This window comes from Haliaeetus leucocephalus, unplaced genomic scaffold (genome assembly GCF_000737465.1).
Source record: "Haliaeetus leucocephalus isolate CR32 unplaced genomic scaffold, Haliaeetus_leucocephalus-4.0 Scaffold555, whole genome shotgun sequence".
Classification (NCBI taxonomy): Eukaryota; Metazoa; Chordata; class Aves; order Accipitriformes; family Accipitridae; genus Haliaeetus; species Haliaeetus leucocephalus.
The window spans coordinates 17,864,251-17,880,315 of record NW_010972991.1 but is presented as its reverse complement, the minus strand read 5'-3'; the positions used below and the strand labels follow the sequence as shown (position 1 = coordinate 17,880,315).

At 38.2% G+C, this 16,065-nt stretch overlaps 1 protein-coding gene across 2 annotated transcripts in view; it reads right to left on the bottom strand.

The window, feature by feature from the left end:
* Positions 1–1,066: 1,066 nt before the first annotated feature.
* The window catches only part of RNF19A (ring finger protein 19A, RBR E3 ubiquitin protein ligase), a 65,114-nt gene continuing 50,115 nt past the window's right edge, over positions 1,067–16,065 (bottom strand). For both annotated transcript variants that reach the window (XM_010577040.1, XM_010577041.1), the window contains 7 exons: positions 14,467–14,611; positions 13,727–13,889; positions 8,972–9,086; positions 6,711–6,872; positions 5,836–6,049; positions 3,690–3,833; positions 1,067–3,306 (listed from right to left, as the gene is read on the bottom strand). In XM_010577040.1, coding sequence (XP_010575342.1) covers positions 2,619–3,306; positions 3,690–3,833; positions 5,836–6,049; positions 6,711–6,872; positions 8,972–9,086; positions 13,727–13,889; positions 14,467–14,611 — 1,631 coding nt within the window. In that variant the 3' untranslated portion in view covers positions 1,067–2,618. The remainder of the gene's footprint in view (positions 3,307–3,689; positions 3,834–5,835; positions 6,050–6,710; positions 6,873–8,971; positions 9,087–13,726; positions 13,890–14,466; positions 14,612–16,065) is intronic.

Sequence of the window (16,065 nt, the reverse complement as noted above, 5' to 3'; positions counted from 1 at the left end):
AGAACTCACAAACTGGCCCTGTAAGATGAACAGCAAATGCTTCATTCAGTTAAGGCTGATTAATTCAATACATTTACTCTTCAGTAACAAGGTATTTTTTAAGTGTTCAGACTACCAGGGGTGGGGAATCATTCAGGAACAAAGCACAAAAAGGAACTGTTAACACTAACCTCCCCACAAAATATAAAATTTGCATTCGTTTCCAATTCAGAGCACCTGATGACATGGCAAAAATTGCCTGTATGCCTTGCTACTATTTCTAGGGTACATTATGTTTCCCTCATCCTATTTCTTATTCTCTCTTTGAGCACCGGAATTTATACTGTTGAAAAGGGTATAAATAATGGTCTAATCGCAGCTTTAGAGTTGACCCAGCATAACGGTTATCCTCGTTATTCACTCTGGTATAAATATAGCTTACATATGGGTTTGGGATGAGGCAGATCCAGCTGTCTTCTGTAATGCATCCCAGTCAGTTTTAAGTTTATTTCCTGAGCCTGTCATGATGCAGGTGAGAAAAATGAGCCTAATGTGAATAGGCAGCTCAGCCAAGCAAAAAAATACCACTTGTTACCCAGAAACTCTGGGCAGTCTGCAGTGTTTCAGAATGAACTTTGTACAGACTGTGTGAATTGAGAAGAGCATCACTTTAGATGGAGAAAGTAGAGGTTGAGTTTAGCTCAGCAATCTCAGCAAGCTCACAAGCCTGCCCGCTTGTGCCAAGATGGTGCAATTTTGTTTAAAGAGTAATATGCTTATACCAGAGCCGCATCCCCTCAGAAAACCATTTACTGTCCTGCCTGCCCTACAGGCCACTCAGATTGCTATTCTGTGAGATGAAAAGAAATCGCGTTGAAGTCTTGTACAAAATGCAACTAACTTTAGATCTTATATTTCAAAGTATCAGAGCATTCAACTTCCAAAGCACACCTAACAAAATAAAAATGTTTAAAGGCAACAAGAGATGACAGCAGGCAGCACCTTTCAGAAAAAAAAAAAGCCCCTTCTGGGAACATACGCAGTCTTCTAAGACTAATCAGCACACTAAACAAAGGACCACTAGAAGTCAGTATTTAGACATTTATTTCAGATATGCAGTTTACACGCTTATTATTGAGCAAAACTGATTTGCAAATATACAAATACTGTAACAAGCATTACCAAATAACATAACTGGCACTAGTGTTATAAGCATATTACTGAAACTGGTGAGGATAAGTCATGGATGAGGACTGTAGCTCATGGCATTTTCTTTTCATCCAACCAAACTTCCAGTAGCACCATAATGGCAATACATGAAATACAAGACAGAACATTGTTAACTGATATTCTGATATTCACAATTTTTTTTTTTTTTTCATTTTAGTGAATTACATAGCAAAAAAACATTAACAGTGCAGGCGCTTTGGCCAACTTCAGCTTGTGTTCAGCTGTACATCCTCCATATGCAAAAGAAAAAGAAAAAAGCCAGCATATTTGGAACCCATCTTTGCACTTGGGCAGTCATTGCACTGCACTTTGATTCTGGGACTGAAGATATGCATGTCTAGCAAAGAGATGTCATGTCCACTAAAGCCTGAGTGAGTCTTTGGTAGGCTAATACTTCATTATTATTATTATACATTTATCTACCACAGTCATTTTATTCACTAGAATTTTCTTTTGTGATCCAAGGTGGCCAAAGAGGACATTCTGGAAAACATTACAGTAAAATCCTCAAACGACCAGGCACTTCAAACCCAGTCTTTTCCAAAGGCACCAAGAATTGATGGGGCACCGTTTTTCCCCCTAATGAAAGGTGACTGCATCTGCTTTTCTACAATGCTTATAAATCACCAGATTGTTATTTTACAGTTTTTACACACTATATAGTAGCCTTAGCTGCTGCATGGTTGGTTGCATGAATAAATAAGTAACTCCACTGTTCTTCACAGGTGACGTCTCCATTCCACCATATATTAAGTACCAATTTCTTCTGTTTCAAAATTATGTAAAATGCCATAACCTTGCTCAAAATGTACACACATACAAATGCTTCCGACACAGGCTACATCCATCTGAAGATAGGTGGTTCATTCTACATGCTTTCTAAATACAGTGTGTCCAGTTATGAAACAAAATTATCATTACAAATATTCACTGTTGAAATATGTTTGTAGAGGTCTCTGCAAAAATTTTGCTTCCCTTAAATAGAGTTCACACAAGAACAGTTTTAAGTCACTAACGCTCACCTAACACCCATTTATCCCAAACCCCATATTTTCCAAGTGAACAGTGCAGGACATATTATTCATTTCAGCTTTTAACATACTAAGATTTTACCAATTTTTATCTAAATACACCAAGTATATGCTTTCAAGCAAAGTTGTGGCAAAAATACAAAACATGGACATATTTGTACTGCTGTAATGCACTTGGTTAAAGCCTTCATGTCTCTTCACACAGGTCTAAGATCCATATGAAGTATTTTGCCTTATCAGACAAGTATATATAAAATGCAATTGTATCAAAACCTTGCTTCTGCTGGTCACCTGAAACTTACAGAAGTCACATGTAATTCAACCAGCTTTCAGACAGGGTTCTTCAGTGGTAAATATATTTTTGCAGCACTTACAGGCTTAAATTTCAGTCTGAATAGCAGTGCTCAATTCCACAGCATGTTGTGAATGGTTGTTGTTTGTTTCTTTCAGTGTTTCACCGACACCTAAATCTACATCTGTCGAAGATCCATTATTAATGCTTTCCTCAGCAATGTAACTCAGCTGTGGAACATCAGTGCTTGGGGCTGTTGGAATAGGCACAGGGATTCCACTTGGCTGTGGAGAGTTTTCCAAGCGATCATTTTCCACCTCTGGGAGAACATTGACTGTGGTAAAGCGAGTATGATAGTCACTGGAACCATGGCTACAGGAAGTTTTCATACTTTCCATATCTGAGCAACTAAACTCAGAAAAATGACTCGAGTGAGAATCTGCTACAGATGGAATGCTATCGCTAAGAGAGGGAGAGTCAAATTCACTGGAGTTTGTGCTTTGTTGTTCCAACAGCTGAGCATCCATGTCCTCTCTTGTCTCATTTATCTTCATGCTACTCTTCTTTCTCAGCTTACCTTTACATTTTTTTCCTGCTGTTGTTTCTTTGGACCACTTGGTGGCACTAGATTTACTTTCTGGCAAGCAGGCCGATGAACAACCGGCATTACGACCAGCAGCACTGCCATCATCAACACTACTGCTTCCGCTGTTGTGTCTGAATTTGGCTGGCTTTGATTCAATATCCACTTGCACTTCCATACTGTTGCCTTCCCTAGAACAAGAAAGAATCCGAAAGTGTAAGTGGTCATCTAAGACAAGCCAGCTAACACAGCAAACAAACTCTTGCTGCTTTCCAAGATACATAGGAAAAGAAAGTTAAGAGATGTAACTTGTTTTAGAGAAGTGTTTAATCAAATAAACAGCCCAAAGAAAAACACAAAGTCTGAAAGACCAAACACTTTACTGAGCTACAGCGACAGTGCTCCTTTTTGGAAATAACCTTGGCAAAATGTAAGCAGTCACATGTAATTTAATTTGTAACGAAATCTGCAGTTTCAAAGGGTAATCATTAAAGTAGAACAGCTAAGGCATGCTTAGAATATCCTTTAATAAGCAAGGCTTATTAATCTTCTATTTTCACCACATTTCTCTTACCTGTCCAAAGGGATGTAGGAGTTCAGAATAGATCCTGCCATTGCTTTGGTACTGGCATTGTCACTAACTGTTCCCAAGCTAACTGTGCCAGATTCTCCACTCAGACTGTATCGTTCTTTCTGCACATCTGCTTGTACTTCCAGTCTTGGAGAGAAAGAAAAAGAGTTGCATATACTGCAACTACAGTTAAAGCACACTAGTTGAAAATTAGTATCACCTTGTAGAGCTTCACCATTCAGTAATAAGTAGAGTTTATTAGTTACTCCAACACAGGTGCACATATTTACCCTACTGAAACAGGTTCTCTCTTCCCACTGTCAAAAGTGACTATTTTTTTATTTAAAACAAGGAAACAAACAAAACCACCCCAAAGCAAAACCAGACTAATTTCCCAACAAAGTCAAGTGTTGCGTGTTAACCAGAGGTTCTGGATTCTTTCCTCCCTGAGGTTTACAAGAACAACTTCCAGGCTAAGCTACAATTATTTTGCAGTTACTGTACTGTACTCTAAAAATGGAAAAAAACAATCAGAAGGGTACACAAGCTCAAGACATGATAGTTCCCATGTTTCTCCAGCTGCAAAATTATTACTAATCAAATAACAGGCAGAGAACTGTGTTCTGTACTCTGCTTTATATTGTATTATTATCAACAGCAACAGGAATAATAGAAACCTGAGCAATCTTAAGTTGGGCTGAGCAGATAAGGCAGAAAAAATTATAGGCTTTTTTCCAAAGCCTTCTTTACCTATGTTCTGACAGTGAATTGGAAGCATTTTTTTTGTTTTGTTTTCCACTCTCAGCTCTTAAAAATAGGATAGGTAAACCTCACTGTCCTGGTTTTGGCTGGGATAGAGTGAATTGTCTTCCTGGTAGCTGGTATAGTGCTATGTTTTAGGTTCAGTATGAGAAGAACGTTGGTAACACACTGATGTTTTCAGTTGTTGCTAAGTAGTGTTTAGACTACAGTCAAGGATTTATCAGCTTCTGATGCCCAGCCAGCAAGAAGGCTGGAGGGGCACAGGAAGTTGGGAGGGGACACAGCCAGGGCAGCTGACCCAAACTGGCCAAAGGGCTATTCCATACCATGGGACGTCACATCTAGTATAGCAATGGGGGGGAGCGGGGCTGGGAGGTATCGCTGCTCGGGAACTAACTTGGCAGCAGTTGGCAAGTGGTGAGCAATTGCATTGTGCATCACTTGTTTTGTATATTCCAATCTTTTTATTATTATTATTGTCATTATTATCATTATTAGTTTCTTCCTTTCTGTTCTGTTAAACTTCTTCTCTCAACCCATGAGTTTTACCTTTTTCCTTCCAATTCTCTCCCCCATCCCACTGGGTGGGGGGGAGTGAGTGAGCAGCTGCATGGTGCTTAGTTGCTGGCTGGGCTTAAACCATGACACTCACTCAGCAGTCATAGCTCAAAACACCTGTCCCAGCATAAGGGAACTCTTAATGGTAATCCTACATTCCTTATTCTACATAGCCTGGACTTCCAAATTACTCAAGAAAATGAGCAGTGTTAGCACCTTATTTAAGGAACAAAATCCATCCTGAACCCTAAATGTTAACAATCCTTTCCAGACATTCCCTTTCTCTTCAGGGTGCAGGACAGCCAACAAATAGTAAGGCCCCAATTCACAGGAGGCATTAGGCACGTAACCAACAAGAAGTTGCCATCTTGGCAAGGCTAGGTGCCCAGCTGCCTCCCCTCCTGCCTAAGTCCATTTTGAATCCACACTCCACCCAGGTGTTTTGAAGGCACAGCATGGTACTTGTAGACTACTGAACAAGCCAGGAGTTCTGACTTTGGGATGAGATGCACCAGAGAACATGACACTTGTTAGACACGAGGTACCTCCCTCTGACTCCTGGGTAGAGGCTGCTCTCCTGGGAAGCAGGAGAACAACATCTCAGGTCCCACTCATCCTGAAAAGAATTCAAACTCTTCTTTGAGGGTTGTGGTCTGGCAGGATCTCTTGGAAATCAGCAAGTTTGTCAGAGATGAACTGTCTCTATCTCCCAGAGACAGTTCGTTTTAAAAGGAGCCAATTTAAAAAAACATAAAAAAATCTTAGTAACGCCACTTCCTCTGCTTACATGTAGAGCAGGATACTGTACAGTAGAAAACATGTCTCTTACCTGTTAAAGCAGTTAACCATTGCACTTCCTGAGAGGCTCCCTGTTATACTAGCCCCAGCCAGGGCCATAGTACTAGCGGTTTCACTTAGGTTGTCTCGAATGGCTCCTATTCTATCCATGTGGCTACCACTTGCACTCAAGCTGCCAGTCAGTCCTCCAACGCTTCCTTCACCTATACTAGGGTTATGACGTGCCTCTGCTACTGAAGTGGTATCTAGACAGAAATAAAGAAGGCTTATCAGTTATGGAAGTAGAACTCAGCAGTTTCTTGAATGTGACCATGGAAACCTTTCCTGAAATTATGCTGAGAAAAAGGATTTATAAAACATACTGTCACAAAAAGATAACTTTGTCAAAATAAAAACCAAAACACAAAAACCAAAAACCAACCACCAAAAAAAGAGACCTCACTTGGAGTTGCCTGATATCACATACTTAAGATACCAAAGTTAACCATGGATAGAACAGGTAACATGGAGTGAAGGAACACAGAGACCCCACCACAAAGGATATTGCCATGTAACTAAGAAATAAAGCATCAGATCAGCTTTTAGTTCCCCCTATTACAGATAAAAAAGCCAGCTAGCTAGCTTCCACAAAACAGGATTCTGAAAAAGCAGCATTAATTTTATCTTAAAACTTTTACCTGTAGAAAAGACTAGAGTCTGGCCTTGATTAAAATAGGCAAGAAAAGCTTTAATGCTTGTATTACAGCACAACACGAACACAGAGAAGCTACCTTCACCTGAGAGCTGGTCTTCCAGCAACAAGTGGAAGTAGTCCTAAACTGCAAATAAGTACTCTAGTATCTAAGGGCATCAAATATAAGTCACAAAGCCCATATTTATAGAAAATGAAACACTAAATTTTCTTACCTACAGCTGCATTTGTTCCACCAACGTTTATATCATTTTCATCATCAAATTCTATCCTGACACCTTTTCCATTGCCTGCTGACACACCACAGCCTCCACTTCGGCAGAGGGAAATTGGAACAACTCCATACACGTAAGCCAGCATAATAGGAACACCAATACCTACAGAGGGAAGTACAGTCTTTCATTAAATGTGACTTATAATTTAGAGCCTTTCATAATAGCAATTTCATTTTCTATGATCACTTAGTATTTCACACTTGAAAGAAATCAGGAGGGAGCAAAATTAAGAAATATTGGTAAAACACTAAGGTGAAATGACAGGAAAGCACTTTCAGTAGGCAGAATGTCCTCCATCAGCATTGGTAGGCAGAGACACTTAATACTTGATGTATTAATACTTCCAGTATGTCAATAACATCTTTTAGAAACAAAATGAAAGTACTTTAAAAGTTCATGTAAGCTCCATTGAGGACTATAATAATGTTCCACCTGAGAAGCAGAAATAGCAGAGACCTATTTCAAATATTATTCAACTAAAAATATTAGTACCTCTACTAATTTAATACAGGGCTTGATTTTGCGTACACTGAAGTCAGACAGGGCTTTGCTATCAATTTATTATTATTATTACTGTAGGTTCTTTCATATTTATTGTGTCACACTGATTGAATTTAGAAGTTTTAATTATACAAGTTTTCCTTAAAAGTAAACAATTCTCTGGAGCAGGGCGGCAGGAGTTAAGGGAAAGCAGTGAAAGGAACTGTGGGCTAAAGCACACATACATATACACACACATCCATCCCACCACTTCTAGTGGACTGTGGAAGTTACTCCTTTGGCATATGAATTAAACCATTCTATGGCTTTGCTGATGGACATACACAGAAGGTACAGAAAAACAGTAGACTGAAAAATGGCAAGCTTGCACATTCTGAAAAAGCCAGGACAGCAGCAGACCCAATGCAAAGGCTCCTCAGTCTACCCTGAAAGAAGGGGTCCAGTTATAGGAAGCCCCTTTCACTAGAAATTCCTCAGCATTGAAGGAGCAAATCCATGTTCTCAAGATCATTACTTTGGAAGCCATATAATGCCCTGAGACTGGAGGCCATGTGTTAATGGCAATGGGGAAAGAGTAAAAACTCCATGAAATAAAATCCAACCGCTTTCTCTAAAAAGCCAAGTTTTATTGCTGGTCAGGAATAAGAAACAGCTCAAAAGAATGAGGTAAAGCAGACCTATAAATACATCTTTGAGACTTTGTGTCCCACTACCAGTTTAGAGGGGTGTGATACCACAGCTCACCACATGAGAACAATGCAATGAAGACAGACACCGGAGAGTTTTATGACTAGCATGTATCTGCATTTGCACAGTGGTCCACCATTGTTAACAAGCAGTTTAGAGCCACAGCTTCATGGCTAATTTAAACCATCACTTGCTAAAAGCGGCCCTGTCTTTTCCTAAGGCCACTCATTCCTCTCTGAGCATTACTTCTGGCACAAGGGGGAACACTGCATACACAACTGCGTGATGAATTGGATCAGGGGACTGATCCAGCTTAAAACTAAATGGTGGGTCTTAATGCGAATCAGTTATCCACGGCAGCTTACTGTGCTATTATAAAGATGCCTGTGCTGCAACAAAGGAGAAGCAAGGCAGCACTGGGCAAGTCCACTCCTATCAAAAAAAAATAAATCAGGGTTTGTTTACAGTGATCTTGAAATTACATGGTAAGATGAGACAAGTATTTTGTAACATACAGCCAGATTTTCCTCAAATGCTATCCTCACCAATCCCTATGAGAGTATGTGATAGAATTCTGACTCCTAGAGCATAACAAATAGTTTGTCAACTACCATAATTTTAAGCGTAAGAGACTGTATTTTTTCTTCTGTGTTGAGAAAAGTTTGATATTAAGTTATTCAAACATGAATAGACTCTGTGGCAACAGTTTTTTCTTGGTCAGTGATTTAAAAAAGCTTTAAATACTTCAATTTTAAAAGCCAGATATGACAATGTGGAAACTTCTATTTGCAAAATAAAAAATTTTTTTAATTCTTCGTTTTAATGCAGCATTTCCTGGAGTACTGTATTCTCCATTCTGCCCCAATAAATGTAAAACCTCAGACTCCTCATTGTCTCAGTTCCTTCACCTATAAAAGGCAACTGTAGGACTTCTCAGCTGTTTTATTTATGATTGCTTATAGAGTTCTGGTTGCAAGGTGCTACCAATACACAAAATAGTAATATTTGCTTACCTACAGTTACTGCAGCTACAACTGGAGAAACAATTACAGATAAGGTTACACCACCTGCTATAGCCAAGTTTCGCTTGTGCTTTGAAATGTCTTTGCCTTCATATCGATTGTGAATCTTGAGAAGAAAAGAAGAAAGGGGTTTTAGAATATTATTGTCATCAATAATACATTGCTGCAAGGATGGAAGAACTGACATAAAATAGTTAGGAATATGTACCCTGCTCTCTTCCAGAGAGACCATATTCTGTGTCATGATTTATTCCTTATCCCAAAGCAAATTTATACATTTCTTAACTTTAGGCAACTTCTTCAAAGTTAGAAGTCCTCCCATCCAGCAACTAAGCATTTACTTTCAGCCTCTAGTTAGAAGAGTTAAATCATCGAGTAGCTTTTTTGTTTTTTTAATCATTACTCCAGCTTACACAGTTTGGAAAAGTAGACAATTTTCAGGATCAAAGAACTACCACATCTGATCAAATTGACACTTCTTATTCCCAGCCATCTTTCCCCTGAACAATACAGAGTGAAACCTTCACAGATTATTAGACATATTGAAACAGAGGTTGATGTAACAGAGCCATGAACATCTTGCAGTAAGGCAGTCTTCACCAAACATAGCCTGGGAAGAGGAGAGAGCAAAAACTCCATTGCTCTGGCACCCTCTCATGACAAGCTGTTGAGACAGGAAATATTTAGCAAACCTGAGTCTTAGCTGTGCTACTATTTACTGAGAAATCTGCTAACCAAAACGCTTACTGATAGTTCAAGTCTGAAATAACTCTAAAATGTAACTGCCTCAAACTTACCAGGTGCAAATCACAAATGAACATGAAAGGCTTTCAAAGATCACTGTTTTATAGAGTCCCTATTTTTTGTGCATTTCATTTACTCTCTAGGGACATGGCTTTTCAGGGATACGCACTTTCATCTGTCATTGTTCTTGGTTAAGACATAATTACAAAGTAACAATCGGTTGCTATCTTAATGGTTGCCATAAGGCTAAATTAATCCTCACTACATCTAAGGAGGAACACAAAAAGGAGTACTAAAAGGATAATCACAATATTTTTGTATGAATATGCTACTGCAAAAACAATGACAAAAAATGAGGTGAAAACTTTATTACATGTTGTGCTTTCTAAATTATGATTTCAATTAGAGATTTCGTAGGGTAGTTCTCATTTTGGAATAAACTGAAGTATCTATTTGTTCAGGCAAGACAGGCAAGGAAAGGGCAGAGAAGATGCTGCACTTTGTATAACAAGAATGCATACACTTGCTCTGAGGTACATTATACAAAGAGCAACAGAGTAAGGGAGCACTTGAATGTGGAACATACCTATGGATTAAAAAGGAAAAATTGAACAGTAACAGTCTCACAGTATGAGTGTGTACTAATTACAAACGCAGGAAGATCAGGTTTCATGGGGCTCTGAGCAATTAGCAGGATCATCTGAGGCACTGAATTTTACTGTTATGGGCAATTTTAACTACCAAACCAGAAGGCATACAACAAAGGTATCTATGAAGGCTACTGGATTCCTTAAACATAAAGCAACAAAAAGGAATGGAAGGGAGTGGTTACAGAGGAGAAACTGATTGACGACATCAAGATAGGAGCTTACATTGGTACGAAAACTATGAAACAAGAAGCTTCAGAATACTGAGTAAAGAATAAAGAGTATCCAAATAAAAATATCGGGCCAGAAGAAGAGGGATTTCAATAAACACAGAAAACTGGTAGGTTACAAGACTTACATCTAGAAAAAGATAGGACTAGCACTTCCTTAAGGAAACACTATCAAAGCACAAGCACAAACTCTTCCAATGCAGGAGACAGACAGAATGTTGTAAAAGAACAACAAAGCTTCCTTTACTGAAGCAGCAGCAATATTAAGAAAAATAGAAAGTAGGTCAGGTTACTATGAATGGGTATAAAGAACAGCATGAGGGTGTCAGGACAAAATCAGAAAGGTTAAAATAGAAGAGACAAAAAGCAAGGGACATCAAAGTCAGTAAGAAATTATTCTATAAGTACACTGCTAGTAAGGGGAAGACCAAAATGGATCAGTTAGCTATTTAACAAAAAGGAAAGACAGCCAGCAGATGAAACTGGAGGTCTGCTCAATTTTTTTCTCTTCAGTTGCCACTAAAGATCAACTGTGAGCCAGGTGACTGGTGACAAAGGAATAAGATCTGTAGGAAAACAGCAGGTTTGAGTGTGCTTACATGAGCTGATCTGAAAAGTATCTCAGCAGGGCCAGTTTCAGAGTGACTAATAATAATTTTTGAAATTATTCATAAAAGATGTCTGGAAAAAAAGATCAAGAAAACTGGAAAAAGATAAACTGCAATGACAATCTTTAAAGAGGTCTAAACCAAGAAGTTGGAAAATTAAAGACCAGTGAACTGAACTTTAGTTTCCTGAAAACTCGGAAGTTGTAGGCACCAAAGCAAATGCAGGAAATAGAGTCCACATTGATTTTTTTCAAATAGAAATCACGTCAATTTAATTTTCTTCTGTGACAAGATAACTAGCCTTGAGGATGGGGAGAAGCAGATGTCATGCACTGACTTGAACAAAATTTTGACATTTTCTTGTATGACACTCAAACAGGTTGCAATTGTCCAGACTGAAAATGGACTAGAGAGAACTACTATTAGCTTCATGTAAAACTAATAGAAAACATCGAAGTTGCCACTAGGTTTTTTTGCTCCCCAAATTGCAAAAGTATAGGGTGAAGAATTTCAAGATGTATGCCCTGGATCCAATATTCAACATTTTCATTAACCTGGAAGATTGAAGGAGAAGAATGTGTGTGTTGAATTTCAGGCTGATATAATCTGGCAAGGTTGCAAGAATGGCAGAACTCGTACTAGTCTTGAGAAGTTGGAAAAAAATGGCCTGAAATGACTAAGATGCAGCACAAGGGTAATGAGTTTTAGTCTCTTCTTAAGGGAAGCCTTATTGCTTAAAATACCAGTATGGTGGGGAAGGTTATGTGTTTTAGAGTACACAAAACAAAAATAACATGTTGAGAAAGAGGTAACTGTCAGTTTTACACGCAGGATCACCCTTTCATTTAACTCAGCAGTAGTAATACTTCAGCTTCACTGCTATATTCAAACTGGAGAAAACCAAAGGTGATATGAACAACTGGAAGGAAATCCAGAAGAGGAGAATCAGAGGTCTAAAGATACAGTTTGTCAAGAAAAACTGGAAGTGCTAGGTTTGTTTAGAGGTAAGAGTGAAAGTGCGCTTAAAAATCATCAAATATGGAATGGGATATTGCAAAGCAAAAAGATTCTTTATGTCCGCTGAAGATAGCGCAGTAAGAATTTAGTGTAGGAAGAGAATTTACATTAATGTTAGAAAAATCAATTTTACTAAGAAAATCAGGCTTGGAGAGCCTGTGGAATCTCCATCATCGGATGTTTTGAAGAAAAGTGCAAAAATGTGACAGGAGTCACAGAAAAATTACTATTAAGCAGTGAGATACAATGGAAATTCTTATGAGGCTGTCCTCACAGACTGTCTGACACTTTACCATTAATGTGAAAGGTGCTGAGTGATGAGGACCTATCCCAAAATCCAATGAGAAAAGCAGAACGTGCAATAGTAATTTGAAACAGATAACTGCTGCTTTCTTCCTCTTATCATTTATAAGGTTCCAATGACTGTATGGGACTAAGGCAAAACAGAATAGAATGGTCAAAACCCAACTGTAGCAAAAGGTAGGAGTTCTTGCTTAAAAGAAAAAGATGAAGAAGAATACAGTGGGAGAACTGAGCTGCATCCCTGGACTTTTTGTCTAGCAGCAACAGCTCACGTGAGGGGGAAACACTCCACCCCCCACCCCAGTAAATGCAGAATTATTTCTGTGCCAGTCACACTGAGAATCTGTGCAGATGAAAGCAGAAATAAGCAAGTCTTCTGATTATACCATCCAAGACATGTAATTGAACATTTAGCACCTGCTGAACCAAGCCAGCATTTCCTAAAGCCCATTTCCAAAAGATTTGGATAACTTACTACTTCATCCTAAATTACAAATAAGTGATGTAATTATCTTTTGTTTTCCTTGCAATTTGTCATTTGCTTTATACTAAAAGCTATTAGTTATATTTTTGAAAGGAAATACATCAACTGCCTTCTGATTAACACGGTCATTTCTAGCAGATTCCCACAAACAGTAAAATGAAGATAGATGCCGTCTAGCTACTTGCACTGAACACCGTTCCACATGGTGGACTGGCCCAAGGCAATTAACAAGCTGCTGAATACAAATGCTTAAATGTGTGCACACACAAACCTGTACTAGCAGAATTTTATACTAAAATACTGGTAACTATCTGCTTTTAAGAAAAATAAGGATTTCCTTTTTGCCTTCCTTCTCTAAATATTGTTTAACTCTAAGGGACGCAAGGAAAACCAAGAGGTTAAAAACAAAGCAATTTTCAAAAAGCATGCAAGAACTTCCAAGGCAAGATGCAGAAACTGGAAATTGTTTGGTGTTTTGCTCTGTTTTAAGAGGAACTACATTCTTAAAAACACTGCTTCTCCTTCCTGTACAATTGAAACAAATAAACAAGTCAGGAGTTGGTTGGTTTGGGTTTTTGGCATAGTTTGGGGTTTTTGGTTTGGTTTGTTTTTTTAAGGGCTGGTGAAGATAGCCAACTGAACATAGTATTACCCAAGTCACACGGTGCAGAAGGTAAAACCTGAAGCATGTCAGGAGTTGTAGCACATTTTACCTTACGTCCCACATACACAGGAATTCCAATAATCATAGCAGGAATAGCAATGCCAGCTATCAAGGCAATTCCTACAGGAGCTCCAACAAGTGTCCCTAGTTGCCACAGTATTTTCTTCTTACGGCTCCATGGTTTCTTTCCCCAAAATGTGCAACCTGATGGGCTAATAGAAAGAAGTAAGAAAACTGTAAAGAAATTGTAAATAAATCAACACATACAGTACTGAACTGTTCTCTAGTTACAAAATTATTGTTCTTGGGTTCAAGTTACAGATGTTATGGATACCAAATAATCAATTATAATTTCTTCAAAGGTTTTTTTTTGCCTTTACAGTATATTTTACAACCTAAAGAGAACCATGTTGTGTATCATCCCGTACCAATCTGGTTCACAGGTAACATATAATCAGAGTTTTTGTATTGCTTACTACGAAGACAATACAGCAGTATTAAGACATCAGTATGTTCATTTAAAACACTTCATTTGTTGTACTAAGTACATATTGCATACACAAAACTTATTTTAAATAATCCTTTAAATAAGATTTTAAAATAAAAAATAACAAAGCACTAATTTAAATACATGCATTGAAAACTAACTTAAATCCTAGATATGGATACTTCAACTGTGATTCTCTACTCCAACAAGAAGGCGGCCAGGCTTACAGCATCCAGGAATTACTTCTAGATACTACAGAAAACAAATCACCAACCACAGATTTTTTTTTTCTTAAAATGTACCTTAAATAATGTAAATCTGAGATCTCTTTCATACATAGCCAACAGAATTCACAGCCACAGACAGCACAAGTCATATGATTGCAGCTTCCATCATTCATTTTTATTATATAAGCAGCACAGCGTGGGCATGGCTTTATGTCATCAGCTGTTTAAAAATGAATATAAAGATCATATCAGTTCTTTAGACAAGTAGGTTTAATCAAAATATAAACATATGTTTGGGAAAACTGATTGAACCATTATCTGAAAAATGGAAGAAGTTTATTGTAAGTTTGCTTTACAAATCTTGATTTGGCAATGACTGACTTGATAGTTATTTGTATTTGTAAACCTTGGATCAAGTAAAACTAATGAAAACAAGGCAGATCAAATTCAAGTAATTGAATAATTAATGCATACACTCTGTTCAAGAATTTTCTAAGCTTAATGCAATAGAGTCAGACATTAAATATGTATGTTAATACAGGACTGATAATATGGTCTCTTTAAATAAAATCCTCTTTTACATTTCATGCTGTTATGAATCTTTTAGTTGAATATTCAGTCTCCCCTTGGTTATTTCTTTTTCTTATCTTAAATCCATCTCCCCTTCCACATTAAGTGTGTTTCTTTGGTATCACCAACCTCCTCTTGAGTCCTTTTCACAGCCCTACTTAATACTTACTCCCTAGAAAAAAAAATACTGTAGCAAAAAGAAAATTCTGGAGGCTCTCCTTGTTCCCAAGTCAAATACTGAAAAATGCAGTTAAGTGACTAGCTCTATCTTTAACAAACAAGGGGTCATTGAGCAACAATGAAATACTTGTATACTGACACAACCACAGTTGTGATCTTCATTCCTTCACATTACTGGTTAGCATCCGCACTTCAGGACAAACTATTTACTCAGAACAGCAGAAATAACTTGCAGCTCCTAGTGCAGAAGTCCAAGTTTACTGCCTCTGTGCTACTTAGGTAGGACAAAGGGAAAAGAGTGGTTGTACTTGGTATAAAGAATATCCAAAGAGGTGCAGAACCAGCAGAAACAGTATGTCTACCAACTCCAGTGCAAAAGGACAGTGAGCAGCTGAAAGGGTGCACTAGCTATTCCCAGATGGGAACAGATGCACAACCTACAGGGCAGTAACTAAACTGAGCAAGTTCTTACGGCACAGGCATGGCAGAGCTACTGCTGTTCATGATGGGAGTGAATGCAAGGGCAAGGAAATGAGCTGGCATGCTAATTTATTTAATTTGAAAACTAGAGCAAGATGCCAATTTCTAAGACAAGATGGAGTGCCTTGTTAAAATGAGCCAGCACAAACAAAAAATTAGAGACTCCCAAATCTAGGGCTGGATTGGAGAACAACAGCTCTAACTACATTCAAGGTGCAAGAGAGACTCTTTTCCCCAAATATCTCCCTTGTTTGGTCAGGCAGACACAAAAGCTGCCAAATAGATCAGAGTTTGGTGAAACTTGGAGTGAATTCTTATCAATAGCAACCTGGACTGTTCCTCTGCAAAATACTACTCTGACTAGTTTATCTTCTTTTTTGGGGGGGTTACAAACAAGTTAAAATTTAAGAGGATGGAATTGTTTGCTTTCTGGTAGCCAAGACA